Source organism: Motacilla alba, chromosome 21 (genome assembly GCF_015832195.1).
Source record: "Motacilla alba alba isolate MOTALB_02 chromosome 21, Motacilla_alba_V1.0_pri, whole genome shotgun sequence".
Classification (NCBI taxonomy): domain Eukaryota; kingdom Metazoa; phylum Chordata; class Aves; order Passeriformes; family Motacillidae; genus Motacilla; species Motacilla alba.
The window spans coordinates 5,215,492-5,241,916 of NC_052036.1; the positions used below are offsets into that span (position 1 = coordinate 5,215,492).

General features: G+C 47.9%; 2 protein-coding genes across 4 annotated transcripts; one reads left to right on the forward strand and one right to left on the reverse strand.

The window, feature by feature from the left end:
• Positions 1–911: 911 nt before the first annotated feature.
• DRAXIN (dorsal inhibitory axon guidance protein) lies at positions 912–19,395 on the reverse strand. Of its 3 annotated transcripts, XM_038159861.1 has the most exons (8): positions 19,258–19,395; positions 18,784–18,862; positions 9,444–9,922; positions 7,918–8,105; positions 7,424–7,535; positions 6,979–7,068; positions 6,646–6,735; positions 912–1,941 (listed from the first exon to the last, which is right to left on the reverse strand). In XM_038159861.1, exons 3-8 carry the CDS (start codon positions 9,904–9,906, stop codon positions 1,829–1,831), a joined length of 1,056 nt encoding a protein of 351 aa, XP_038015789.1. In that variant the 5' UTR covers positions 9,907–9,922; positions 18,784–18,862; positions 19,258–19,395; the 3' UTR covers positions 912–1,828. The 3 variants fall into 3 exon arrangements, with proteins under 3 accessions (XP_038015789.1, XP_038015790.1, XP_038015788.1); XM_038159862.1 differs by lacking the exon at positions 18,784–18,862 and having other exon boundaries at positions 19,258–19,391; XM_038159860.1 differs by lacking the exon at positions 19,258–19,395 and having other exon boundaries at positions 18,784–19,016.
• Positions 19,396–19,459: 64 nt separating this feature from the next.
• MAD2L2 (mitotic arrest deficient 2 like 2) lies at positions 19,460–26,150 on the forward strand. Its single transcript, XM_038159866.1, has 9 exons — positions 19,460–19,540; positions 21,894–21,945; positions 22,175–22,293; positions 22,803–22,874; positions 23,726–23,826; positions 23,942–24,036; positions 24,139–24,212; positions 25,229–25,321; positions 25,645–26,150. The coding sequence occupies exons 2-9, from the start codon at positions 21,906–21,908 to the stop codon at positions 25,684–25,686; spliced, it is 636 nt and encodes a 211-aa protein (XP_038015794.1). The 5' UTR covers positions 19,460–19,540; positions 21,894–21,905; the 3' UTR covers positions 25,687–26,150.
• The last annotated feature ends 275 nt before the right edge of the window (positions 26,151–26,425 follow it).

Genomic DNA, 26,425 nt, shown 5'->3' on the forward strand with positions numbered 1-26,425 from the left:
GCTCTGGCAGCACCACCCACTATTCTATTCGCATCTGGGCTGAAGGAGGGGCTGCACTGCTCTCCCTGGGTTGATAAATTGAATCCTTGCTGCTGTGGCATCGAGCTGAAGGCAAACCACCTTTCCTTACTTCTGTCTTTTGTGCTTAGACTGTCATGCTGTAAACAGAAATCTAAACAGCTACACGCAGCTCTGTGGTAGGCTTTGCCTAAGTGCTCCCATACAAATTCCTGCTTTAGCAGGTGTGCACGGGTCAGAAGTGACATTGTATTCACAGCATTTCTCCATGGCCATGAGTGGGCACTCATATTAGAGATGTAAAGTGTAACGCTCACAGTCTTGGAGTGAATACACAATGCAAAGTGGCACTGTAGCATAAACAAGATTGCAAATTGGAGTTTTGACTAACTAAATTGAACATGGGGGTTTAGGGAACCTGTGTAAAGAGGATTCTGCCCACAGCACCACGATTAATATTTCTGTTCCTAAAGAAAGTGCTATATTTCTCCAGGCTCTTGGATATAAAAAGCTTCCTGCAGAAGTCAGGGTATTGGGGTGTTAGCAGTAGCAAAGAACATTTTCACCAGCTACTGCTGCTCCAAGTTAACAGGGTTATGGTTAGGGTTAGGATTAGGGTTTGGGTTGCTCCAATATATCACTGAAGCCAGTAATTAACTATTAATATAAAGAAGTTTAAAACATATGGCTGGCTACACTAGGTAGAAACAGTTATCTCCCATTTGAGTGAGAATACAGGCAACCTTGGGCAGAGAATTTTTTCTACCAGTGGCACAATTGTTCTGTGTGATTACCTCAAGTCATCAGTGTTGCCTGCTGACCAACTTCCTTATAGGCTTTTCTGGCTCCTCCACATCCTTGGGTGCAGTCAAAAAGCAGAAGAGTTGCACAAAGGATATCCATCATATCTTTATTTACATATCACGGAAACACACATGCAACATGTCACAGGTTTTACTACAATGGAACAGCCTGTCCCTATCTCCTGTTACCAAAAACTTCATTTTTGGCTCACTAGGAAAACTATCACTTCCCCAGAAAGCTCCTAAAAATAATAATTAAAAATAACAGATCTGGCAGGATAGAAAAATGAGTGAGAGCTACAGGCTGGGATGTCTTGCCACATCCTTGCAGAAACCAGATTGTTCTCTGAAAGCAAGAAAGGAAGGAAGGATGGAGTGGGATTGGATGGTCCCAAAGATGACAGGTCCCAAGATGCAGTGGTAGTGTGTAACAGCTAAGGAATATATCTGAAGCAATGAAAAAGGGAGAAAGCAAAAAGGTCTGCCAGAGGGTCCTCTCTCACCTAGGCAGGCAGCTGATCCATTTCCCATCTTTGATTCCACCTGGATGCTACAAATTTCCTCTTCTCTAGGAACTGCCAGTCCTTAAGGAGGATCTGTCTACCTTTATTCTCAAACAATAATGAAGGGGTAAAGTTTAAGCTCATATCCCTTGGCCCTGAAGGATCCTCCACATCTTGCCACTCCTGAGAGAAGATGAAACTGCAGAACCTTTTCCTGCCAGGACCATCAGAATGGGAGTCATGGTCATTGACACTGACTAGGAGAGGGGCACTCCATTCAGTGGCAGGACTGTGCTGAAGGAAGGCATGGGGAGTGCAGTCCTGCAATGGAAAAGGCTGATGCCACTGTATTGATAATGAACGTGAGTTTCAGTCTAGCTGGGACCTGGCATGTTCAGAGCCTGCAGCTTCCATCATTTGCTCAGCTTTTCCCTCTAATTCCCACTGCTAGGTACAAACAGTTTGACCCCAGCTCCTGACCACACAGGCAGGAGTCCCACCCTCCTAAACATTAATGAAAGATCCCTGCTCTCCATTGGCTGATTCAGGCTCCACACAGCGCCCCTTCCTCCGGGTCACTCTTCGGTTCCGGTGGAATTTGGCATAACAGCGCAGCCCTATGGAAAAGACATTGTGAAAAATGCATATTTTATGATTGGCTTTTCGCAAATATTAAAATTAATATTTTACGTGGTATGTTAGAAAGTTATCCTGTGTTAATTTTCTTAAGTAGTGTGTTAAATATAGTTTTAGGTTATAACAGAATGTTAAAATAGAAACGATGCTATGTAAGATTTTTTTTAAGGGAGGACTCACACCTAGACAGCAGCCACAGGACACTTAAATCTTTCATAGAAAAAGAATTTATTGCTCTCTTATCAAGTTCTTCTCGCCTTGCTCAGCCCTGAAGACACCGTCAGGATTCAGAGGAAGAAGCTGACACTGAGCAGACAGAATCCTTTGTTTGAATGGAATTTATGCATCATGGATGAGGTGTATGAATATGCAACAGGCTGTTGCTTTGAAGGGTTAATCCTCTGTTAACGTGGGTCCTTTTTCAGGCTTCTTTTGCCCAGAAAGAGGTACCTGGACTGTCTGTAACTCTGTTTTTATTGTTTCGTCCTAAATCCTAATTGTCCAGATTCTTATTACTCTAATTATATTACTATTTTTATAACCATTTCATTACTATTAAACTTTTAAAATTCTAAAAACAAGTGATTGGCATTTCTCACAACGTGTAGAAGTGAGGAGGGACCAGGGCTCACTAAGCAGTAACACCAACTATTTCTCTGCCTCAGATACTGCTGCACAGGGGACAGTCCTGGTGCTGTGTCAAAAAGGGTAGGAGAGAAATGCCTCACATAGACAAGGCATATTGCTCTCTGGGCACTGGCATTCTGTTTGGCTCACTGTTCTGGTTTGGGATTCATTGTTCAGTCAGGTTTCCCTGGATTCTTGAAATACCAATGAATTATTCCAATTGTTTCCAGTGATTTTATGGAAGCCCTGCTTGGTTTCCTCTTATTACTTCCCATTACTGTCTAAGTAATCTCTCCATTGGGAAATTACTATAGACTTAATGTGCAGCAGCAATGACTAGGGACCTCCCCTTGCTATTTATTTCTCTGAAGCTTCAAGAGAGAAGGAAAGAGACTTTGAAGTGTTTTTACTGGGAGGTCAGATCCAAAGCCCACTGCTCATCTCCTTTAATTTCTCTGTTTTAGTTGCTCAATGTGCACGGTCTGAAGAAAGCTGGCTAATGTAGCATGGGCGAGTATGAAGGGGAAAAAAGGCATTTTATTTGTAAAAACCATGAGTACATATTCTCCCAGTACATCTTCCCAGAATGGGAAGAATTCTCCCCATTCTTCCACTTACATGGCAGTGGAAGGTAATGGGAGCCTCTGGTCATGGTAACTATTGGTTTATGGCTCCAAAAGGTTGATTTTATGGTGTTTCTTGTCTGACTTTGTTACACCAGAATGTGTAGCTAGTTGGGCCAGACAGGGTAGAGCCTGTGGGTAAATAATTCTCATGAAAACCCTGCTTTTCAGTAGTGCAGGATCTTGTCATTGGGGTTGGCAGGAGCTGATTTGATCATTCTAGAAACTGCAGCTCTTTTCACTTCTAGAGCAGGCAGCAGAGGATTTATAGCTTTTGTAATAAGACAGCTCAAAACTTTTCTTGGTTGTACACTGGAGATCCAGATGACGTCACATAGCACTCCTTTGGAATTATGTCCCTGGGCTACACTGAGACCAGCTACCCTAAAAAGCTGGGTTTGTGCTCCTCATTACCAACCACCCCAGGGCAAACTGGCCTCCTAGAAGGGGAGCATGCAAGATCAGAGCTCTACTCTTATCTAAGCCTCTTGTCTATCTTACCTGGATCTTCCCTCTCTGGGGATCTGTTTTATGCTACACAGGATGCACATTTCCTGTCAACTTAAAACTGGCTTAAGGATAAAGCAGGGCCTGGGGCAGCCTCATTAAGGATTGCAGGAACACGTTTCTAGGCTAATCTATCAGAAGGTCATCTCTGATTGGGACCTCGTGGTGTTACACTACACGCCCAAGGTGAAGACTATCATTTAACATTGCAACTCCAGGAAAGCTGCCCATTGAACTGGGTAAAAAGTAGGCAAATAGCCCGGTCAAATCACTGGGTACCTAATGCAGGTCACAAAACTTGGCAAACAGAGCTTTTTCTGGCAGGCAAGACTCAGTGCCTGGAGCTGACCCTGAACACGTTTAGACTGGAAGAGTGCCTTTTAACATTTTCATAATGCACCTGCTTAATAAAGGCTGCTGTGGATTCTTCAGAAATAGTTTTAAGAAGCAAAAGCCTGAGTCCTTCCCACATCTACTAAATTGCTACAAGCTCAGTTGAAATTAACTTGGGAAAGTCATGTTAGGCACAAGGTCATACAAAACAGTGTTTTCATAGTCTGTGATACTTGAAAGTACCACTGAAATGTTAATATATTGTGGCTTCTTCTGTTAAGTTGGTAGACAGCAGGATCTTTGTTTTCAAGACAGAAAACAAGATATCCTAGAAGACTCAATAGTAACACTGTGAGTCAGTGGCAGAGAGAGGCTTAGAGCAGGAAAGCTTGGCTGCTGCTTTCGCATACAAACCACTATTCCAAGTCAGTGCTATAAAGTTGGGCAGTGTCTTGGGAATGGTTTATAGCCCATAACCAAGTTTGGTTTTGCTTTTGTTTCGTGTCCAGCATGGTCACTGCCTCCCCAGCTCCAGGAATATCATGATGGGTGAGGGGCAGCCCGGGATCCTGCGAGGTTGAGGACCAGGGGCTGCACTTCCTTCCAGTGGGGGCAATTGGCTCGGTGGCCACGTGGTACGGTGGGTCTGACCTGAGATTCTGTTGCTGTGGTTTTTTTCCTTTTTCTTTTTTTCCCTCTTTTTTTTTTTTCTTTTTTTCCCTTTGGCACTGTGGCTAGGGCTTGCTGGCTTGCTCTTCTGCCACTTAGGAGCCCAGAGTCAGTGTGTGCTGTGCCAGGACCCCGGCCAGGTGCTCCTCACCAGTGATCTGTGCCAAGCAGCCTTCCCCTGTCCAGCCCCTGCAGTTTCTTGCTACTGCTTTGGGCATTTTGCTACGCTTTAGCCTGACACCCAGCATCCACCAAGACTCCCTGCCACATTCATATTTTCTAAAAAATCCCTTCACCCGGGATTTTTCGCTTGGGAAGCTGAGAAGCCTCAGAGAAAAAGGAAACCAATTTTATCTCATTTGCTTCTCCTCTGTTTTGCTAAGGTGGAATGTGTTTGGAGATTGTTCACCAACAGGTGATTGTTTTATTAGTTTCTGCTCTGGGTTGTTTTCACTCTTTGGCCAATCAGGGTCAAGCTGTGTCGGGACTTGGAGAGAGAGTGGAGACTTGGACTTGGACTCTCTCTTGTGGAGAGAGTCACGAGTTTTCATTATAATTTTTTTAGCCTTCTGTAGGTATCCTTTCTGTATTCTTTAGTACAGTATAGTTTATTATTCTTCAATATAATATAGTATCTTAAAATAATAGATTAGCCTTCTGAGAATATGAAGTCAGATTCATTGTTCCTTCCTCCATCTGGGAACCCAGCAAATACAATACCCCCTCTGCTTCTGCTTCTGCCACTGCTTCGTGGCTTAGTGCACTGCTTAGTGGCTTCGTAGCACTGCTTAGTGCTACAATTTGATTTGCCACCCCGGGGATCTGCTTGCCCCTGCCGTGCCAGCCTGCGGCTCCTGGTCCCTGCTGCAGCCCATCTCGCCCTGCAGAGGGGCACGGGGCCCGGCTGCCGCCGTGCGTTCCCAGCCGGAGCCCCTTTGTCTCTCGCCGGCCCGGCCGCCGCGGCCCCGTGAGGGAGCGGCCGCAGCCGCCGCGGCCCCGTGAGGGAGCGGCCGCAGCCGCCGCGGCCCCGTGAGGGAGCGGCCGCAGCCGCCGCAGCGCCCCCTGCAGCCGCGGGGGAGTGAGCGCAGCCGCCCGGCCCGCGGCCAGCAGCGCCCCCGCTGGCCCTGAGCGGAACTGCAGCGCGGGGACGGAGCCCGGAGGGGCTGGGACTGGGACAGTGCCTGTGTTCGCTGGGGCTGCCGGCCGTGCCGCCTGCTTGCCCCGCTGTACAGAGATGTATATGTATACAGACAGTAAAGATAGATAGATATAGAGACAAAGATATAAAGATATGTATATCTATAGATAGATATAAAGATATAAAGAGATATAAAAATATATATATATATATAGAGATATAAAGATTATATCTATATATCTTTATATCTATCTATCTATCTATATATATAGATATATAAGATATATATATATCTATTTCTATAGATAGTAAAGAACTGTTATTCCTTTCCTCATATCTTTGCCTGAAAGCCCTCTAATTTCAAAGCTATACTAATTTGGAGTGAAGGGGTTCATATTTGCCATTCCAAGGGAGGTTCCTGCCTTCCTTGGTAGACCCCTGTCTTAAATAGATAGATATATCTAGATATAGATATAGATATCAAGATATCTATCTATCTATCTAGATATATCTATAGATATAGATATAAAGATATCAAGACATATCTATCTATAGATATAGATATAAAGATATAAAGAGATAGATAGATAGATAGATAGATAGATAGATAGATAGATAGATAGTGAAGAACTGTTATTCCTTTCCTCATATCTTTGCCTGAAAGCCCTCTAATTTCAAAGCTATACTACTTCGGAGGGTTCATATTTTCCATTCCAAGGGAGGTTCCTGCCTTCCTTGGCAGACACCTGTCTTTTAAACCGAGACAGGGAGCAAAGAGCTGGACTCACCTTCAGTGCACATACAGTCATCATAACACTTGTTGTTAAGGCCTCGATTGTGGGGTTTGCAGAGGTGTTCACGCAAGTCACAGCAAGAGCCTGCAACACAGGACCAAGGGTCAGCACAGCTCAGGTGTCCCCTTACCTGTAGGGCTACTGATAGCCATGACAGCTCCATTGTACAGACATCATCTGGTCCCACAACACACATAGAGAGCCTCTCCCCTTCTCTTGCAGAGCACTTCCTATCACTAGCAGAAATTGGAATACATGTCTTAAAACCTGGGCCAGATTTCAAACATTCCATGTTTGGAGAAATGACTCTGCCAAGCTGATCCTGACCTGGGAGGCAGTCAAGGTGGTGATCACATGGCTCTCCTTCAGCTGTCGTGGTTTCATTTCCACTGTTGAGGCTCTTACTGCGACGTTTTTCTATGGAAAAAAAACCGATGCTGATAGAAAATTTCATGCTAGTGATTTCATTTTGGAGAATATGTTTTTCCAGGGTAAAAACAGCCTCAAATTTCAAGAGTTTGAACTTTAAACCTTCATAGTTTAATCTCCTCCCTATTTCTCCACTCTCCATTTATCATTTTTACTCTGCCCTCCAAATATACATCCAAAATGAGAAACATTCTGAAACTGAGCTCAAAACTCAGGCAGCATTATGCTGCTTCTCTCTTCCCCCACCACTATGATCTCATGTCCTTCAGCACATCTATGAATACTAACCCTAGACAAGCCTGACAGGATGACTTTTGGGAAAGAGAACAGGGAGGTTTAGCACCTTTCTTTTTAGCAGATGGCCACATTTCTGGTTTGAGATCCTCATAATCAGTCCAGTCAAAGAGTGCCATATCCAAGGTGGGCATCACATCCCCATCTTGCCTGAGGCGGGCCTGCAAACCACAAAAAAACCAAACAGACAATGGATTACACTTCTGTAGAGACCCTGAAGTCTTTGCAAATTTTCATGGTGCTTTTACATTAAAAAGGTTTTTTGATTGCTCCTCCTCTCCTCCACTCCTGTCTTATCCACTGGGAATTCCTGGCATCTCATTTTCAAAAGCAAAGAACTTTCCCTTGTTGAAGCTGAAGCCAAGAGGGAAGTTTCCACTGCTTCTGTGTGAGAGCAAAAGATGAGCAACGAGTGTTAGGACATGCTGGCACTTCAGTCAAGTGCTCCTACTGTCTCTCTGGTCCTTGAAACTCATTGAAGTTGGATAGCTGAGGGAGAGGCAAGGCTTGGAGGTACAGAACAGTTCCCAGCTGTCTCTTTACCTGTGACCGTGGTGAAGTGGCTGGAAGAACAGGAGGCTCTTCTGTGGAAACAGCTGTGTCCAGTGCAGCAATGAAGAGCGTGGTGGGAGTCAGACTTGTAGCTTCCTCTGCCTGAAGATTTTGAAACTGTTCTTCAGAGCTTTTGGGTTTCTTGTACAGGGAGCTTGGCCCAGTATCAGGGGTCTTCCCTGCAGAGGGCAACAAGTACAGTGGCATTACCTTTCTCATCTCTTTTCTGCATGTGACAGATTTGAGTCAAAGGAATTCATGTTTCATCCAGTCACCAACCACTGTTCCATGATCCTGAGTGCTGTTTTAGACCACTGTATAACAGAGTAATGAGCTATTACACTGATAAATCAGGTCCACAGTATATGCAGCCTGATTTTTGCATGCTTAAGACATACAAAATCACATCTCCCAAAAATATGTCTATCTCTTGTTTAAGAAGCAAAACATGTTTTTTTTCTGGTCTCAAAAGTACAAAATGTACCTGTTTAACCATTTTAAAACCAACAGATTAAGCTATTACAAATACCTGTGAATACATTCTTATTTGATTTTAGTAGTGAGTTATTTCAATTTAGCTCAAGTCAGGACTTACCTAACTTGAAATTATCTTCACAGATATGTCCCTCTTCTTCATAAGTATTAATTTAAATATAAACTTTAAGTTAACCTCAAGAAATAAGCCCTGTTTGTAGTCTGCAAATATTGCTTCAAACCAGCTTTGTTGCATACTCTTTTATATTGCTAACACAAGCAATCCTTAGTCAGTCCTCTGAAAACACAATGGAGCTCTTCTTACTGAGGCAGGGAGGAGTGAAGGATGGAACTCAAGGACGTGACACCCAGCTTGTCACATAGTGTAGATTGACACAAATTGCCTCACTTGAACAGAACTCAAGGTTTACCACACTGAGCTCATACCACAGAAACACACACCCACAACTTGACCTGCAAGGGAAAGCACTCCCAGTCAAAATCAAGCAACATTTTAAAGTTATCAGTGCAATTTCACATACGCAAAATCTGAATTTTGTTGTTGTTGTTCTGCATAAACACACAAGAGTACAAGCTCTGCTGAGAAGAAACTGGTCTGCAAAGCAAAATAAGGGGGTTGTGTTTTTTTCTAATTCTCATTATTTTTTTAAAATCAGTGGAGAGATTGAGCATGGCTCGGACATACTTGTTCCTAAATTGGGCCATTTGCTAAAAAGGAAAATAAAAACAAAACAGACCACCCTAAAACAGCCCCTCAAGTCTTAGGGTCTCTCAGAGCTCCCCCTGTAAGAAAAACGAGGTCATTTTCACAAAATTGAAGCCAGCACTAGAATTCTGGTTCTGCAGTTCCCCTTTTTTCTTGTGCCTCTTTTGTTTGGCAGATTTCTCCCCAGAGCAGGCACACACTCCACACCCTCCCCACACACATGTGGCTCCACCACAGCTGCATCTTCTCGCCCTCACACAAGAGATGCTCATTTCCAGTGCCCCAACAGCCCCAGCCTCCCTTGGAGCTGAAATACCTTGGTGATGCTTGAGCCTGTCCCTGCGGCTGTGTCGACGATGTTCTCGGCTCTGCTTCTTTCCTTTCTCAGAGCCTGGGGACTGGTTTTCCCTCTCAGGATACGACAATTCAAAGCCCAGGAACACGTCCTTATTCTGTTTCAGGGCTGCTGGCTGTCCCTCTGCCACCAGCTCTTCCACAGCTGAAGCTCCGCTGCCCATCTTGAGGGTCTCTTCCCCAGCCAGCTGCCCTCTTGAGCGCATGGTATGGACCCTCTCCTTCTTGGCCAAGCCTTGCCTGTGGTGGCGCCCAGTTCTGGGCTGCTGCAGCCACATCTCTTGATTTTGAAGGTGGTGGTTGTTCTCTGGGGCATTTTTGAGCTTTGTGCCAGGCTTCAGGGAGATTGCAAGACTGATGTCTGAAAGAACCAGTGCACACAGGAAAAGGAAAGAAGAGAAGGTGGAAGAAGTTTCCATAATCATGGGTGCTCTGTCTCACCTGCAATTAAAAAAGGGAGGGAAAAAAAGCAACCAACACTTAGGAACTGTAAAGGCTATCAAGATTCAATCCCAGGACACTTAGATAAAGACCATTATGGTGTCCTGAGGTGGAAGCAAGTTATTCCCTCTTTGCTTATCTCCTTTTCTGCCAGCCCTGGTTACAGCAGCTGAGACACATGTGCAGGGCCTGCAGGGCTGAGAGGTCCCAGTTTCATGTGCAAATGAGGTCATCAATCAGCAGGACACTTCTCTTTGATTCCCCACTAGCCCCCCTACCCTCCTATTCACAGTCCACCATCTGAGGGGCTGGGGGGGCTAGCTGCCCACAGCTCTTAAGCCTGGCACAATACCAGCTGCCAGGCTGGCATCCTGGGCTAGGGGCACTGGCCCCTCCTCACAGCTGGCTTCCTTGCAATGAAGATGTCAGAATGAACAGAACTGGAGGCAGATGGTGGCCACACAGCACCAGTAACAGCCCTGAGCAGCTCAAGACAGAGACTTCCACACGTGCTTGCATACTGCTTCAGGGTGGCTGAAATTGGTCAAAGAAGGAAAAAACACTGGAGATTTTGTGCTGATACCCCATGGCATAGCAGGGAAATAAAAAGGCTGTCAGCAGAGCAGGGGATGCTGGTCTAAAGGACCAAAGGGCAGAGGCTGACTGAGGTTTCGTTAGCTTGCCCCACTTTCCCTCCTTGATCCTGCACAGGTCACCAGCAAGGCTGTCACTGGGAGGGTAATTTAAGTCCCAAGAACATCGAGACCAAGTTTCATTGAGCCCACCAGCACAGTGGCTGCAGACTGTTCTCATTCATTCTGTTTCACTGTCATATTTTTGAGGGTCTTCTTTCATCCTTTTGTTTGTGTTACAAGACATGGCTTTGGGACGTTGTGGCTTCGTGCTCTGTGCGAGTCAGAGCATTGTCTAATTGAGTTACTCAGTCATTCTCCCCTGTCCTTTCCCACAAAATGGGGGAAGGAATTTGCACCATTTCTAGTGCAGCTTTTCCAGACTGTCTCCCTCTCTCTGGGCAGCATGAAAACATGCTTAAAAACAGAGTTCCCTGGGATACTGTCTGCCACAAAACCAGGCCTGTGCTTATGTTTGAGAAACTCTGTCACAGAGTTACAGCCACAGCTTTTCACTCAACCTCATCTCAGCCTTTTCTGCACCTCAGCACTTGGCTGCACCTGATTTCCATCTGTTCACCAGGAGAACCACTTTGCTGCTTAACCACAAGGGCTCATACTCCCTCCTCCAGGTGATTTTCTGCTTGGCCAGTGTGTTGATTTGGCACAGCCTGGTTTTTGGTACCAGGGAGGGCCACAGGGGTAGCTTCTGTAAGAAGCTCCTAGAAGCTTCCACCATGTCCGACAGAGCCAATCTCTGATGGCTCTGAATGTTGCCACATTTCACAGAGAAAAGCAAAGCACAACTCTTCCCAAGAATATTTCTGGGTTTCACATTCTCTGAACCTCAGAGAAAGGAAAACAATTCTTATCATTTGCTGTGACTGTGTTTGTGCCAAAGTAGAATGCAATATGGAGATTGTTTACCCAGAGTGATGGTGTTTTGTTTCCTTGGCCTGTCAGGGCCAGGTGTGTGTGTGTGTGTGTGTGTGTGTGTGTGTGTGGGGACTGTCACTGACAGCCACGAGATTCTGGGCAGTGTGTGCAGGGTTGAGTGCTTGGCAGATTCAGTTTAGATGTAATGTAATATAGTGTAATATAGTATAATAAAGTAATTAATTAGCCTTCTGATAAGATGGAGTCCTCCTCATCATTCTTTCCTTCATCAAGGCACCCTGCAAATTCTAGATCTGAAGCTGGACATGCTGCTGGCCCAATTAGAGAGGTTGATAACAACCTCTGTTATGACATATTTAAGAAGAAAATCAAAAGCAGCACAGGTGCAGTTTTTCCAGGGGTGGTGAGGCACCGTGGCCATCTCAGTGTGAACTGCAGTGAGCATTGCCTGCCCGGCCACCCCCAGCCAGCCACGTGTCCCAGATTGCAAGGCAAGATGGATTCAGTTTGCCATCTGTACGGCAGTTGTCTTCTATTAAGTGGGCAGTTTTCCTTATCTCTTTCACAACATCTGCTGATAAGAGACTGTTGAATGTCCCTGCATGACTGATAAGAACTGCAGCATCCCATTGGGAGAGGCTCTGCCCAGAGGGAGGAGCCAAGCATTCCTACCTGGATATAATCTGAGATCTTTGGGACACCAGCACAGCCTTTCCACTGGATTCCAGAGGAACAGCACCTGCCTCTTCCACTGGACCTTCAGAGGAAGACTACACCCTTCTCCAGGATCCCTGCTCCAGCAGAACCACCCCTGACACTCCAGGAGGGCTGCAGCCACAATTCCAATGGGACTGCTGCCAGCACCCTGACCCACAGGGTGTCAGGCTGAGTTCTGACTCTGTCAGTGTTGTTTTAGTTTACTGCATTGTTTATTTTATCCCTTTATTTTCTTCCCTATCAAAGAACTGTTATTTCCTGCTCCTTCCTTAGCAGGCACCTGTCTTTCCAAACCGAGACGCCGTGCCTGCCCAGCTGCCCCTGGCCAGCCGTGCCACAGCAGAGGCTTCTCCTCCCCTGTGTCCTGCACGGAGAGCGGCGTTGAGCGGCGGCAGCGCCGCGGGGCCGCCACTGCCCGCGCCAGGGCAGCGGGGCCGCGGGGCTGGCAGCAGAGACACGGCTACAGACTGCCCGGTGGGGAACCCAGACGAGATCAGCTTCTCTGCGCTGCGAGATCCTGCAAGGGTTTCTGAATTGGTGGAAATTGTTGGCGATGAGCAGCAGTTTTCTTCTAGTCGGAGAGGAGGAGGAAATGACACGTGAGGGAAATCAACATGGCAGCACCAAGGAGAGTGGAAAAAAGGAGAGGAGGTGCTCCAAGTGTTGGAGCAGAGATTCCTCAGTGAGCTGTGGTGAGGGCCCTGGTAAAACAAACTGTCCCCTTGTAATGCATGAAGTCCACAGGGCATGCAGAGATCCATTCACAGCCCGTGGGAAAAGTGCTCCTGGTGGAGTGGGTGGATGGCAGAGAAAGCTGTGATCCAGCAGGAGACCCGAACAGAGAGATGCCCCTGCTTCCAGAGATAGAGAGCCCTGCTCCCAAACTAGAGCAGCCTATCCTTTGAGACTGCACCCTGTGGACGAGTGACCCACACCACAACAGTTTGGGGATGGCTGTTGCCTGTGGGAGGGAGCCCATGGCAGAGCAGAGGAGACTCCTCTCCCTGAGCAAACAGAACAAGACCTTGAGTGACAAACTGACAAAAACCCCCCTCCCCTGTCTCCCTGCACTGTCAGTGGGAAAGAGAGAAGGGCTGGGGAGGGGAAAAGGTGTTTTAAAGGCTTCTTTTACTTCTCATTATCCTCCTCTGGCTCTGTTAATAATAAGTTTACCTTATACCTTTAAATTTGAACCTGTTTTGCCCTTAGAATATTTTTCTCCCAGTCCTTATCTCAATCTTAATTAAATTTGTAAATTTTTTTCCCCTCTCCTCTGCCCAACTATAGCATAAGAGGGTGAGCAAACAATTTTCATGGGTGTGTGGCATTTGGCCAGTATCAAACCACGACACCAGCCATTGCAACCTGTGAAGGGCAGCAGGTAACAGCCTTTCAGGCCAATGCTGACTCCAGTTTTTGTGGAGTTGACAGAAGATACCCTAGGAGTATCTTAGGCTTTTCCTTTCCCCTTTTCTTTCAGCCTGAGAGACAGATATGGAGAATTTTGAGTCAGTGAAAACTTTGCCATCACAGCAGCCCAGCATCCTGGAGTTGAGAGAGAGATGCCTTCATTCTGTTAATTGAAAAAACCCTGCTCATGCACTCACCAGCCAATCCTGCCTTTCCAAGATTCCACTCTGTTGCTATTCCCAGCCTGGGAACATGTTTTCAGTTCAGCCATTCCCTGGAAAGAGGTAGGCAGCATAGGGGCCTTCTTTTCATGCAGTTTTCAAAAAGCAGGTCTTTCTACTGGCCATAAAAGACAATAAACTGTTCCTTGAGGACTGATTTAGGAGGCACTGGGAAGCTCACTTGCCAAGGCACAACACTAGGAATACTATTTTATTGTCAGCTACCTGGAACAAAGGAAAACCAGACTGACAACTAAATCTATTTAAAAAAAAAATTAAGATCATCATCTTCTTCTTCTTCTTCTTAAGTACTAGAACAAATAGCAACACACAGCTCTGCATGGGGTCATTTGCCTTTTCCCCAGACCATGGGGTCTTTGTTTTTTTTCCTAGGATTTTCTCTTTAAGAACCAGAGCGAACCAGCTGGATTAAGACATCACTCAGAACAACTCAAAGAGCTATAAAGAGCATCTTACCTTTTCATCTGTAGGCAAAATACCAAGAGGAGAGAACAAGTGCAAAGAGAATGCAAGGGTGTCTCCAATCTCACTCTCACAGACGTGTCCCTTTGATGGTGAATCTGACAGACACATTCTGATTTTCAGTGGGAGCTGGGAGGCAGCTAAATGCTGCAGGGCACTTAAACAGAAGGTCTGCTTCAAAGCATAGGGGGTGTTTATTTAAGCTGCCCAGCTGTCTTGTTGGCACAAACCAGGATGAAAATGCAGGTAGGAACACAGATTGCCTCATCTCTGCACTGGCAGGTTAATGTGCTGTTATAATGTGTTACTGTCACTGGGAATCTTGCATTAATAATGTAGATTACCTGCATTACCTGACAACCTGTGCTAGCTACACTGTTGTCATGGGAGATCTGAGTGTTTGCTAAACCAAACCAGTTATTGTATTTGCTGGGAATGTCCAGATGAAGGCAGGAACAAGGAATCTGACTCCATGCTCTCAGAAGGCTAATTTATTATTTTATGATACTATATTATATTCAAGAATACTATACCATACTAAAGAATACAGAAAGGACACTTACAGAAGGCTAAAAAGATAATAATGAAAACTCGTGACTCTTTCCAGAGTCCCAACACAGCTTGGCCCTGACTGGCCAAAGAGTGAAAACAACTCACAGCAGAATCCACTGAAACAATCACCTGTGGGTAAACAATCTCCAAACACATTCCACATGTGAGCACAACACAGGAGAAGCAAATGAGATAAGAATAGTTTTCCTTTTCTCTGAGGCTTCTCAGCTTCCCTGGGGAAAAACCCTGGGTGAGGGATTTTTCCAGAGAATGTGAATGTTACACAGGTTCCTCAATGGCTGAACACTAAAATAAACTTCACCCTCTTTTCTAGCAGGACCACAGTCCCCAAAATACTCCCATGCTGGCCCTGGGCTCATTGATGTAGGTGGCAGCAAGGTTCTCACCCTGCTGATGCAGCCTGCAAAGGATGAAATTCTGCCTGAGATACACACCAGGCAGAAAGAAGTCTGGCCTTGTAAGGAGTTGCCTTTCCTAAATTGCTATAAACAAACACACATGTTACAACAAAGCCTGGAATTCATCATCTTGGGGTTCATATATTAGTAAGGGAAATAGATGGAGTGTTTGCCATGTTAAGCTGCCCCTGTAGTTGTTCACAGCACCAGACCTACACTCCTTATTGCTCCACCCCTCTTCCTGCACTGCCTTATAGACCCTCAGGATTACAAGGCACCTGAGGCAGCAGACCTGCCTCTCACATGAACATATGTACAGCAAAGAGCTGCCCAGAATGCAGACTCGGGGCTGGGAAGTGAGTTGCAGTGCTGCTTTCCAGCCACAATTTCTGATCCATTTTGGGTTAGTAGTGGGTGTTTACAATCCCCTAAGTGAAATTGAGGGAAGGGTGGAGGGTTGCATCTTGGATAACTTTGACTGTGGGAAGTCTTCTCTGGACTCACTAATATAATTGCTATTTTTCTGCTCTCTGCTTGTAATCCTGCAAGGTAGCCATGGGCTGATCAGAAACATGGAAATTCTCTCATGTTTTTCTGCTATAAATACAGTTGTGTCACCTTGGCTCCGAAATAGACTCTGAAAATGTTCCTAGTGTATTTGGTTTGGATTTGACAAAACAGGAACATTAGATCATCTACATCCATTCACGTGTCTTGCTGAAAACATGATATCTGACAGTCCTAGCTTTAACTTTTCACATTTCTTCGTGTCACAGACAAGAGGAACAAAACCCTTGAACTGAGAAACTGTCAAGATCTTTGATGCAATTAGTATGCTCAAGGGCTGAACCAAGCTGGACCCAAGCACGTGGGCTGGGCTAGATTTCTTTTTTGGCTCTGATAAGCTCAGACTTTGGCAGACATGTGTAAAGATTTCCTGGACTCCAGACAACCCCAATCTGCAGCAATACACAAAGTGTATGGGCATCTGCATGGGTGTTGTGTGTATGTGCCTGTGTGGCAGGGATGACAGACAATAAACCCGGCTCTGTGTGCCAGGCTCCCTGTAAATAAGAAGCCATGGGGTGATGGATGGGCCTGAGAAGGCCTGGAGCAGAATGGATGGGGCAGGCTCTATGGTGGCTGACATGCAGAGAGCTGGCTGGAGCCATGAGGATGGCATTGTGCAGATAAATGAGATTTGACTTCCCTGCTGGGTCTCTTTCCATCTGTTTTTCTGTTTCTGGAGGCAAATGCTGGGAAGGTTCATAAACAATCTGCCAAGAGAATTTCCCATTTCTAAAAGCTCAATCCCAGCTTTGGGGGGTCTCCCAAAGCAGGCAGGTAATATTTGCCCTTCTCTTTTCCTCTCCAGTGCTAACATTTTTATTCTTTCCAACATTTCCTGCATGCTAGATTTGTAAAGCATTTCAATTGTTTTTGCAGTTGTCCCAGACATCCTTGGGATGACAGAACATCTCCCTGCTCACAGATCTTCAGTCCTTTTATGCTCCTTTTCAGAGCTGCCCTGCTTTTTAGGTTTCCTGCTTCCATCAACACCATTCCTCCCTATCTTGCCTTTCATACTTACTGGACTCCAAAGTTTCTTTGTCCCTCCTGACTGTGATGCAAGACGTTTTCTCTCTGCAGATATTCAGGCTACCTGAACACCCCCTCCACTTTGCCCTTTAAAACATCTGGTTCGTTTACCTGTGCTGTTTTCTCTCACTTTTGCTATCCCCAGACAGCACTCCAGAATAGAAAGGGCCAAATTCAGTAATAAACCAATTGCATTAGTGGCAGGAGAGACAGGGCATAAGGATTCAGGCTTGCAAGGCATTAAGCAGTAGTTGTAGCTACCCCTGTGCCTTCACAAAGCCTCTCCCTGGGGCAATTTGTATCCAGTGACCACTTGAAACGATTCACTCAACTTTAGTTGTAGGGCTGGAGCTGGGACTCCCCTCACCCATCAGCTCTGGCTGACAGCCTGTGCTCTGCTCTCCTGATGAGGACAGAAGTCATCTGTTTAAACAGCACAACCCAGGGAACTCCCTCTCCTGCAGCCCAGGCTTGTGAGCTGCCTGAGTCCCTGCTGAGGTCCAGCACCCCGGTTTTGGTCGACACTGGACACCTTCAAGTGAACACATGCCCCTAGCCACAGCTGTGCCGCTCTTTCTCCTGAGCCTAGCCCAAGCTGCCCTGAGAGCTTCCCAGCACAACATCTGCCAGGGACAGGTCAGCCCAGCAAGTCACTGCATTGAAGGGTAAGAGGGGCCAGGAATGAATATGCAGTACCCTCTGCTCTGCTTCCCTCGGGGACTTCACAGTGTGGCTGACGCAGCCACCACAGGCGACCTGCCATCAAACAGAGTCTGCTCTAGCCAGTAAAGAGACTAAAACAGCAATGAGCCCGAGATTCACATCCAAGATATAGCTGCTTGCTGTCAGCATGGCAGAGGAGACTGTGCAGTTTGATGTGCAGTGCCAGGTGACAAATGGGACACGATCAATAGGAAAGGTCATTGCTCACCCAGCTGGAAAGTACTCGCCAGTGTTACAGGGAAGAATGGGGCAGATTTTTGATCTTTGCTGGGAGGGAGACATGGATGTGTCTCAACTGGCAACACAGTTAGGCTGTGCTTTCAACATTCTTCCTTGTATGACATTCTCACTTTGTACAGAATTAATGCCTCCTTCTTCAAGGGAGAGGACACGGGAACACAAAACCACTTCCATTAAACCCTCCAGCTGACAGAAAACTTCAGGTGTGAATTTGATAAGTGTCACCTAAATTCTGTGTGATTAATTACTAGTTGCAATAAGCCATTAACTGATGCCAAGCTGATTTAATTCAGAAACGAGACCTCACTTCTCTCAACAGAGGAAGAACAGACAAGAAGCCGCGGTACGCAGGGGCTCGGTGCACGGCAGCGCCGGCTCTGAGAGCACAATGACTCGGTGGGGAAAGCTTCCGTCGCCGCTCGGCATCTCCGGCTCGGAGCCGGGACGTACCCGGGGGTGCGCAAGGGGCTCAGGCCCTGAGAGAGGGACGCTGCCTCTGTCCGAGCGACTTTGCTTCCAAGAGCCATCTGGGCAGGAAGCCTGCAGGAGTGATCCACAGCGGGGCGGTGGGACGGGAGTCCCCGAGCCCGTGCCGCGCATCCCGGCGAGGCGCACGGCGCACGGCAGAGCCGCGGCGGGACCGCTGGAGCCCGGAGCCCGCTCCCCAGCACGGGTGACAATAGGTCCGGCCGAGGGCACCGCGCCCCGGCACCGGCGCTGTCCGAGCGCTCTGCTCGCCCGCACCGCCGAGCGATGCCGCCGGAACCGAAGCTCCGCGCGCATCCCGACGGCGGCAGGACCGGGATCCCCGTCGGTCCGTGTCTTTGTCTCCTCCGGGGCGCACGGAAAGTGGGAAGGTGCTCCCCACTCCTCCCCAGTCCCTGCCACAGCAGAGGGGGATCAACTCGGCGGAGCATCCCCCGCTGGCCCCGGGGCGGGCTGAGCACGGCGCGGGCAGCGCTGCCTACCTGTCCGAAGGTCCCGGTCTGGCGGAGCCCGGCAGGCAGGGCAGGGCAGAGCTGTGCGAGCGGCGGAGGGGAGGCAGGTCTGCGGGGGGCAAGGGGTGTTCAAACCCGAAAGGAGAGGAGGAGGAGGAAGAGGAAGAGGAGGAGGAGACAGGGGGAAGGCAGTGGGGGAATGTGGAGAGGAATCGGGGACATGGGGAATCCCGGGGGACCGGGGTGCATGGTGCCGGAGGAGGTGGGGCTGGGAGGGGCGGAGGGGCTCGGGGCGTGCGGGGGTCGCAGGAGGCGCGCAGGGCCATGCCAGGGCAGCGTGCTGCGGGAGTGCCCGGCGCTAGGAGGACGTGGGTGCGAGAGCGCAGGGTGCTGGTGGCAGCAGCGCTCCCTGCCCCGGGCACGGACGGGACAGACAAAGACCGGAGACAAAGGCGTGGCAGCCCGGGGAGGCGGGGAGCGGGTGAGCCGGTGAGCCCCGCTCACCTGCGCGGTGGGGCGGGCCCCGCTCTCCCGCGGGCTTCCCCCGCGCTATGGCCCCGGGGAGGGAGACCCGCCGCTGGCTCAGCGTGCCCCGCTCGGTGCGGCGAGCCGCGGCCCCGCCGTGCCCGGGCAGCCGCGGCGGGGCCGGGACCCCGCGGGGCAGCGGCACCGGGCCCGCGCCGCTCCTCCCGCCCGCCGGGGGGCGCTCGCCGCCGCCGCCCTGACGTCATCCGCAGGCGCTGCCGCCGCCGCCCGCGCTGGGCGGGCGTGAGGGGCGGCGGGCCCGGTACGGAGCGGGGCACGGCGGAGCGGCGGGGAGCACCGCGAGGGGCACAGCGGGGCGGGGAGGAGCGCCGGGCGGACGCGGGGCTGCTGGGAGACACGGGGCAGGTGGCCGTGCTGAGGCGGGGCCCTGGGCGGCGAGGAGCCGCGTTTCGGGAGGGAGCACCGGCGAGCGGGCGGTTGCAGGCTCGGTTCCCAGGCTGAGGAAAGGCGGTGCCGTGCGGTGGGTGGGACCGGGGGGCTCGAGGGATCGATCCCCGTCCGCCCTCCCTTCTGCTCGCGCGGCTGAGACACCCGAGTGGGCGAGGGAGCGGCGGTGACGGGAGCCCGGCAGGGCACGGCATGGCCGGGCTGCTCTGGGCTAGCGCGGGAGCTCCCTTGATAGCCACGGGCTGCTCTGGGCCGGTGCGGGGGCTCCAGTGATAGCCACGGGCTGCTCTGGGCTAGTGCGGGAGCTCCCTTGATAGCCACGGGCTGCTCTGGGCCAGTGCGGGGGCTCCCTTGATAGCCACGGGCTGCTCTGGGCTAGTGCGGGGGCTCCAGTGATAGCCACGGGCTGCTCTGGGCCAGTGCAGGGGCTCCAGTGATAGCTACGGGCTGCTCTGGGCTAGTGCGGGGGCTCCAGTGATAGCCACGGGGAGGGCGCTGGATTACACTTACATGCTATGTCCCATCCCCGCAATGTCCAAGGCCAGGGTGGATGGGGTTTGTACCAGCCTGGGATAGTGGAGGGTGGCCCTTCCTCTGGCAGGGTGTTGTAGTAAGATGAGCTTTAAGGTCCCTTCCAACCCAGAGTGTTCTGTGAGTCCATGATCTCCCAGCCTGCATGGTCCTTGAGCGTGCAGTGCCCAGTTCCTGCTTTGTGGCTGCGTGGAAGGCTGGATCCCTTGGGTTGCTTGGGCCTCTCTTTAAGAAGGAATGAAGTTTAAGCGAGGATGTAAACCTGAACCTCTAAAACCACCAATTGTTTATGATACTCTGTAGATCTTTTGTACTAATTTGAGAGCCACTGAGCCACTGTGGCTGGGGTGCTAGAGAGATGCTTAATTATCCTAATTTTATTTAGTGTAGCAGATCACTAATATTCCAGGAAGTCCTTGTTTGTATACAGTGGTATAAAAGGTTATATATCTGTTATATATATATTTTAAAAACTGGGGATGAAAGTAGCTCCCTTTTTTGTGCAGGTTGAACTAATTCTTTGTAGGTCTGAAAAACATGTTTTGTTGCAGCTGAAACAGCTTGAAAATGAGTGTCTATAGAGCTTATTGGAACATCTGTGGTTTGTCAAAAGTCTTTGTAGAACACCTGAGTTACTGGAGCCAGAGTGCTCCAGAGGCATTTAAAGACCTCTGCAGTTCTGAATGGTGCTGCTGTTAGAATTTGCTGGTTAGAATTTGTTGGCTTGCAGAGAGTGTGGATAAAACAATTAAACAAAATAAAGTTTCTAATAGATAATTATGTACACCATGATTTAAATTGTGTAAGGCCTGGAGTCTGCTATGCAGGGAAAGCTGCTGGGAAGCTGAACTCCAGCATCTGCTGTTAGATTGTTGGCACATGAAAGTCACTTTGTCACAATAATGTGCTGCCCTTTGTTGCTCACAAATTTCAGGCTCCCCAGGGATGTAGTCACAGCCCAAGCCTGTCAGAGTTCCAGGAGCAGCTGAATGATGCTCTAAGTCACACAGTTTAGTTTTAGGTGGTCCTGTGAGGAGCAGGGAGTTGAACTCCATGATCCTTATAGGTGCCTTTCAACCTGAGGAATTCCACAATCCCGTGTCACAAAGCTGGCTTAATTATGCAGCTCTGCAGGGTTTGGGCTCCTTGGGGCTGCAGAGAGAAACTCAGAAGGTGTTGGCAGTGGCAGCAGATGAGAACCTGTGTGATGGGGTGTCAGTGGAAGATGGAGCTCCAAGCTTGGACAAGCAATGGTTCATGGTGGTGTTAGAATAAACCCAAATAATAGAATAAACCCAAAACCCCTGAGAAGTTATTGTGTTATAGTAAGAGATAGGACTTAGAAAAGGCAAGTACTATGAAGCTTTAAAAAAAACTGGTTTTTAAACACAAGTGTTTCTTGTGTTACTAAAAAGTGTTTGTCTGAACTTTCCTGTATCCCAGAAAGGGAGAGAGACTGAAAATGCCAGGAATTAAATGATGAATAATCTCTCATGCTGAGGTGTGAGCACTGGTTTGTGCACTGCTGGTAATCCCTGAGGACGTGCTGTGCTTATGGGGGTGCTCACACCTCTCACTGTGGGCTCACAGGGTCTTCTGGTGTACAGCTCCATGAACTGACTAGATGAATAACACAGGAGCCAGAGGATAACCATTCCTTTTGTGGTTCTTTCCAGGGTCTGGGGAAGATGACCACTCTCACACGGCAGGACCTTAACTTTGGGCAAGGTAATGTGTTGTACTAAGCTGCAACTGGTGTCCTTGTGAGGCTCCTCTTGGGTACTGAGCTTGGGGGAGTGTTGTAGGGTTGCTCTGTCCCTAAACTTTCTGCAGCTAAGAGGAGGCAGGTGAAATTTATGCAGAAAAAAAAAAAACTGTAAAAAAAAGTCCCCTGAGTCTATGGTATTGCTCTACTTTCCCACACCCTATTCCAGCATCCTTTACTTCTGTTTTTCAGTTGTTGCAGATGTTCTTTCAGAATTCCTGGAAGTGGCTGTTCACCTCATCTTGTATGTCAGAGAAGTTTACCCTATTGGGATCTTTCAGAAGAGGAAAAAATACAATGTACCTGTCCAGGTAGGAGATGTTCCTGGAAGCTGACAGCCACGTGGACAAGCAAAATAGCAAGGATCAATCAACACTCACCAGAAAAAACTTACACTCTGCAAGTGATTGTTTAATGCACAGACTTATTTTTGAGGAGAGCTTAGTTCCTGTCATAAGAGAGGATACAGCAAGTGCTCATGGGACAAGCAGGTCATGAAGGCTGCCCCAGCTCTGTGCAGTGAGGTAACAGGAGAGCATGTTTACTAGGAAGTAGAGATGGTTGGAATATGCTATTCCCAAATGCTGTTCTGGGTATAATTCCAGATATACAACAGCTGTCTGGGTGCAGTGATCTGCCTCAGCTGATAAACCCTTCCCTGAAAGAATTGGTGATTTGAATGGGCAACTCAGCATTTTTCAGCACTGTTTGAAGCATGACTTGAATGCCTTGTACACACTGGTGCATCTGTTTAAATCTTTTTAGCATTGTCCTGGCTCATGTCACGCACAGCTCTGACTCTTCCCTGTGTTTGCTGCAGATGTCCTGCCACCCAGAGCTGAACCAGTACATCCAGGACACGCTGCACTGTGTGAAGCCTCTGCTGGAGAAGGTGAGCTCGGACTGGGGACCTGGGCAAAAGTACTGCAAGTGGATTTAATAGAAAGCAAGAGAACATAAATATTATATTAACTGCAACATTTGTTTACAAATTTACCATACATAATATACTAGCTGATAAAAGTTCCTAACAATACTAAAAACATCCTAACCTTTCCTGGCAGTTAAGACCCTGCCTTGCTTGTCTCATATACCACGCAAAGACACATGTCTGTATATTTCCAGTTACATCATCCTACCATTCTGCTTTACAATCCATCTGAGTTTAAGCTCTCTGTGGCAGAACAGTTTGAATCCTTTGCTGTGAACCTGGAAGCAAAGGTAGGCCTGGACTCCAGATTTTGTGAAAGCAGGGTGTGACCAGTGAAACATTCCAGGAGGCTGCTGGCAGGTTTTGTAAGCCTTGCTCTTTACAGTTTTAATGCACATGTAGAAAATGGAATTAGGTCTGTCCAAAATTGGGGTTGTACAAAGCTGCTCTGTTTGGACAATGGTCCTAACTTCATCAGTGTCCATCCCAGAGTGATGCAGGGAGATGGCTGTGCATTTCTTCCTTTGTTCCAAAACAGGATCTATTGGAACGTACAATTTAGCACACTTCATCTCCCTCAGCCTTAGCCACAAGCTGGCAGCTTAACACCCGGCAAGAAATGGCTTTGCAAAAGCATTTGTTTCCTGATTGCTAAGAATAATCTGAAGTCAAGTTTTGGATAAGGGCTTGTGCTTTGGATAAGGGCTTGTGCCCCAACAACTGAGTGTACTCCACTGCATGAATGTGAAGCACACTGTGGGCAGCAGACAGCTTATATTAAGGAAGGGATTTTTCTGTCTTGGTTCCTGCAGAACGATGTGGAGAAAGTTGTGGTTGTAATTCTGGATAAAGAGCACCACCCCGTGGAGAGATTTGTCTTTGAGATCACCCAGCCGCCTCTTCTTTCCATTAGGTGAGGTTTCCACTCCTGTTTGCCCACGGCATCCAACACCCAGCCCTGGCAGATATGCCGGGAGCAACTCCAGGCCTTTGCTGCATGCCAGTAACAAGTGCTGTCTCCTCCACAGTTCTGAGTCCCTGCTGTCCCACGTGGAGCAGTTACTGCGTGCCTTCATCCTGAAAATCAGCGTGTGCGATGCTGTGCTGGACAACAACCCCCCAGGTAAATGTCACTTGGATCCAAACAGCCTCATGCCTGGCTTGGCTTGGCTTGGCTGATCCTCTGGGAGCTGTCCCCTGAGCTGGAACCTGACACTTCTCTTAGGTTGCACCTTCACAGTTCTGGTTCACACACGGGAGGCTGCCACACGCAACATGGAAAAGATCCAGGTGATAAAGGTGAGTGATATCCTTGGGCACCCGATTGTGTGTGAGAAGCTGCAGAGCAAAGACTGGGCAGTGCAGAGTTTTGGCACCTTTAAGGTTAAGGCTGAGAGATATTTTGAATGGGTTGGTTGGTATCATGTGAGGCACATCATAACTGTACTTGAAATGAGGTGAAACGGTTTATGCTGGTGAGCTGGCAGCACATTTGCTACACACAGCTGCCACTACAGACAAGTCTTGAAATAGATTGTAACAATACTCACTGTCCAGTGCTTGTTCAGACACTTAGAAATACTCAGGCGTGTACAATAGGTACTTGAATTTAATGAAACAAAAAAGCAGCCCTCACTCACCATCCACGGTGTGGTGGCTGATTTTGTATAAAGAGCATGAAAGACTAAGATTAAAGTAACGAGTTGGTTTGGGGGGCACAAATACATTGTATCTTACAGGAAACTGTGTGCAGAAAACACTTTTTAAAGGAAGATTATTCTTTAAAAAGAATCCTTTTTTAGATACAGGGAAACTTTTTTCCTGAGTCAAGTTATTGTAGGTGTCCTAAGGCACAACAAATATAGCCAGCAAAGTATAAAATTGTTTCAAAATGAAAGTATTCTGCACTGCATAGTAATGGCAACTTGTGGTGTAGTAGATCTACCTTTAGACTTCCAAGGCAGGATGGAAACCATGCCCTAAGCATTCTGGAGTTGCAGTTAAATCTTGGTGTAATGAACTGGGCGTGGTACTCAGGACAGCTGAGAGTGTATCTTTTAAAGAAGTGAGATGTCACCTTTGCAGTAAGTGCAGTGGGTTGACCTCACAGTTTGATGCTGTAACTGAGGACAATTATGCTGAGCATCAGGGACAAGCATGTAAGTGTTTTGTTGTTGTGGAAGGTTTGAATTGTCTGTTCCTTCCCTCAGCCACTCTGTCTCTCTTTCAACTTAACACAAATCAAGTGCTGAGGAGGAGCTCACCTTACAGCACTGCTGGGTTCTGCCAGTAACACCTTGTGTTCCTGCCCCCAGGATTTCCCTTGGATCCTCGCTGATGAGCAGGACGTGCACATGCACGACCCCCGGCTTATTCCCCTGAAAACCATGACATCTGACATCTTAAAGGTGAGCAGGGCATTCTGACCAAGAGGTGCTGAACCTGCTCTAGGTCTGAACTTGGAATGCTCTGACATCAGCTCTGCAGTTTTCTGTGGTGTAACAAGTTTAAAACATACTTTCTGTGGTGTAACAACTTTAAAACTAAGCAGTAGCTTAGTCTTGCAGATGTCTGTGCCAGTAATCAAAACAGGGCAAGACTCCTCATAGTGAAATAGGAAACCAGGTTATGGGGGAAGGTATAAATACTTCCTATTCAGCCTGTTGCAGGCTTTTTTTTTTTTTTTTCCATCCTGTATACCATCAGGACTGTTGCTTGTTTCTCTTTCCAGATGCAGCTCTATGTAGAAGAGCGAGCTCACAAAGGCACCTGATTTCAAATCTTCCTTGCCTTCAAGCTTCATCTGATCTTCCAGTGGAGTAAGATCTGTCACAAACTGTGTCTTGATAACCATCTCTTCAGCTGGCCTTCTGGGTGAATGTAGAGCAGCTGCTGCCTCTTTATTTCAAGTGCTCTTACCACTGTATAAAGAACTGACTTGGAATGGGGAGCCAGAGCCTGTTCCCATCTTGACTTGTGTGAGAGTATGGGTGTTGATACAGTGCATCCCTGGGGAGTCAGTACTTTATTACCAGTCCAGTTCTCACCTGAAAAGGGCAGCTCCATTGCACACAGGCAGTGACAGACAGCTAGGAGCTGTCACACAGTCCATGAGAGCAACATTTGTGCTAAGGGGAGTGAGGCCTTACGGAGTGTCTGTCCACTGTGACCATCCCAAGTAGTCTTCAATAAATACCAAGTTTTACCCCAGTTGAACTGGGCTGAGTTCTGTCAAAACCAGACTCCCTTCTTCAGCAAAGAAATATTTTTATTTTCTGTGCAGCTTCCACTGCTTTTCTGGCCTGTATGTGGACTCTGTCAATTCCTGTGAAAGGCTGTACAACTTTGGTCTCTCCCCTTTCACTCAGAGGTGGCATTAGCAATGTGGAATTTGTCTGTCCAGCAAGGACACCTGCCAAGTGTCCTACTCCTAACAGAGAATAAGCAAGGAAAGCACTAATAATCCTACACCTGTCAGAGGAGATGGAACATGGCCTTTGCATTAGTTCTGG

Bases quoted from the DNA above. Each gene is read 5' to 3' on its own strand.
- DRAXIN (XM_038159861.1), bottom strand. From the start codon at position 9,906: ATGATTATGGAAACTTCTTCCACCTTCTCTTCTTTCCTTTTCCTGTGT. The intron at 6,736-6,978 runs GTCAGGATCAGC...CCTGTGTTGCAG, and splicing joins CCACCTTGACTGCCTCCCAG to GCTCTTGCTGTGACTTGCGT. The intron at 1,942-6,645 runs GTGAGTCCAGCT...TCTTTTCCATAG, and splicing joins TGACTGTATGTGCACTGAAG to GGCTGCGCTGTTATGCCAAA.
- MAD2L2 (XM_038159866.1), top strand. From the start codon at position 21,906: ATGACCACTCTCACACGGCAGGACCTTAACTTTGGGCAAG. The intron at 21,946-22,174 runs GTAATGTGTTGT...TCTGTTTTTCAG, and splicing joins GGACCTTAACTTTGGGCAAG to TTGTTGCAGATGTTCTTTCA. The intron at 23,827-23,941 runs GTGAGGTTTCCA...TCTCCTCCACAG, and splicing joins CCGCCTCTTCTTTCCATTAG to TTCTGAGTCCCTGCTGTCCC.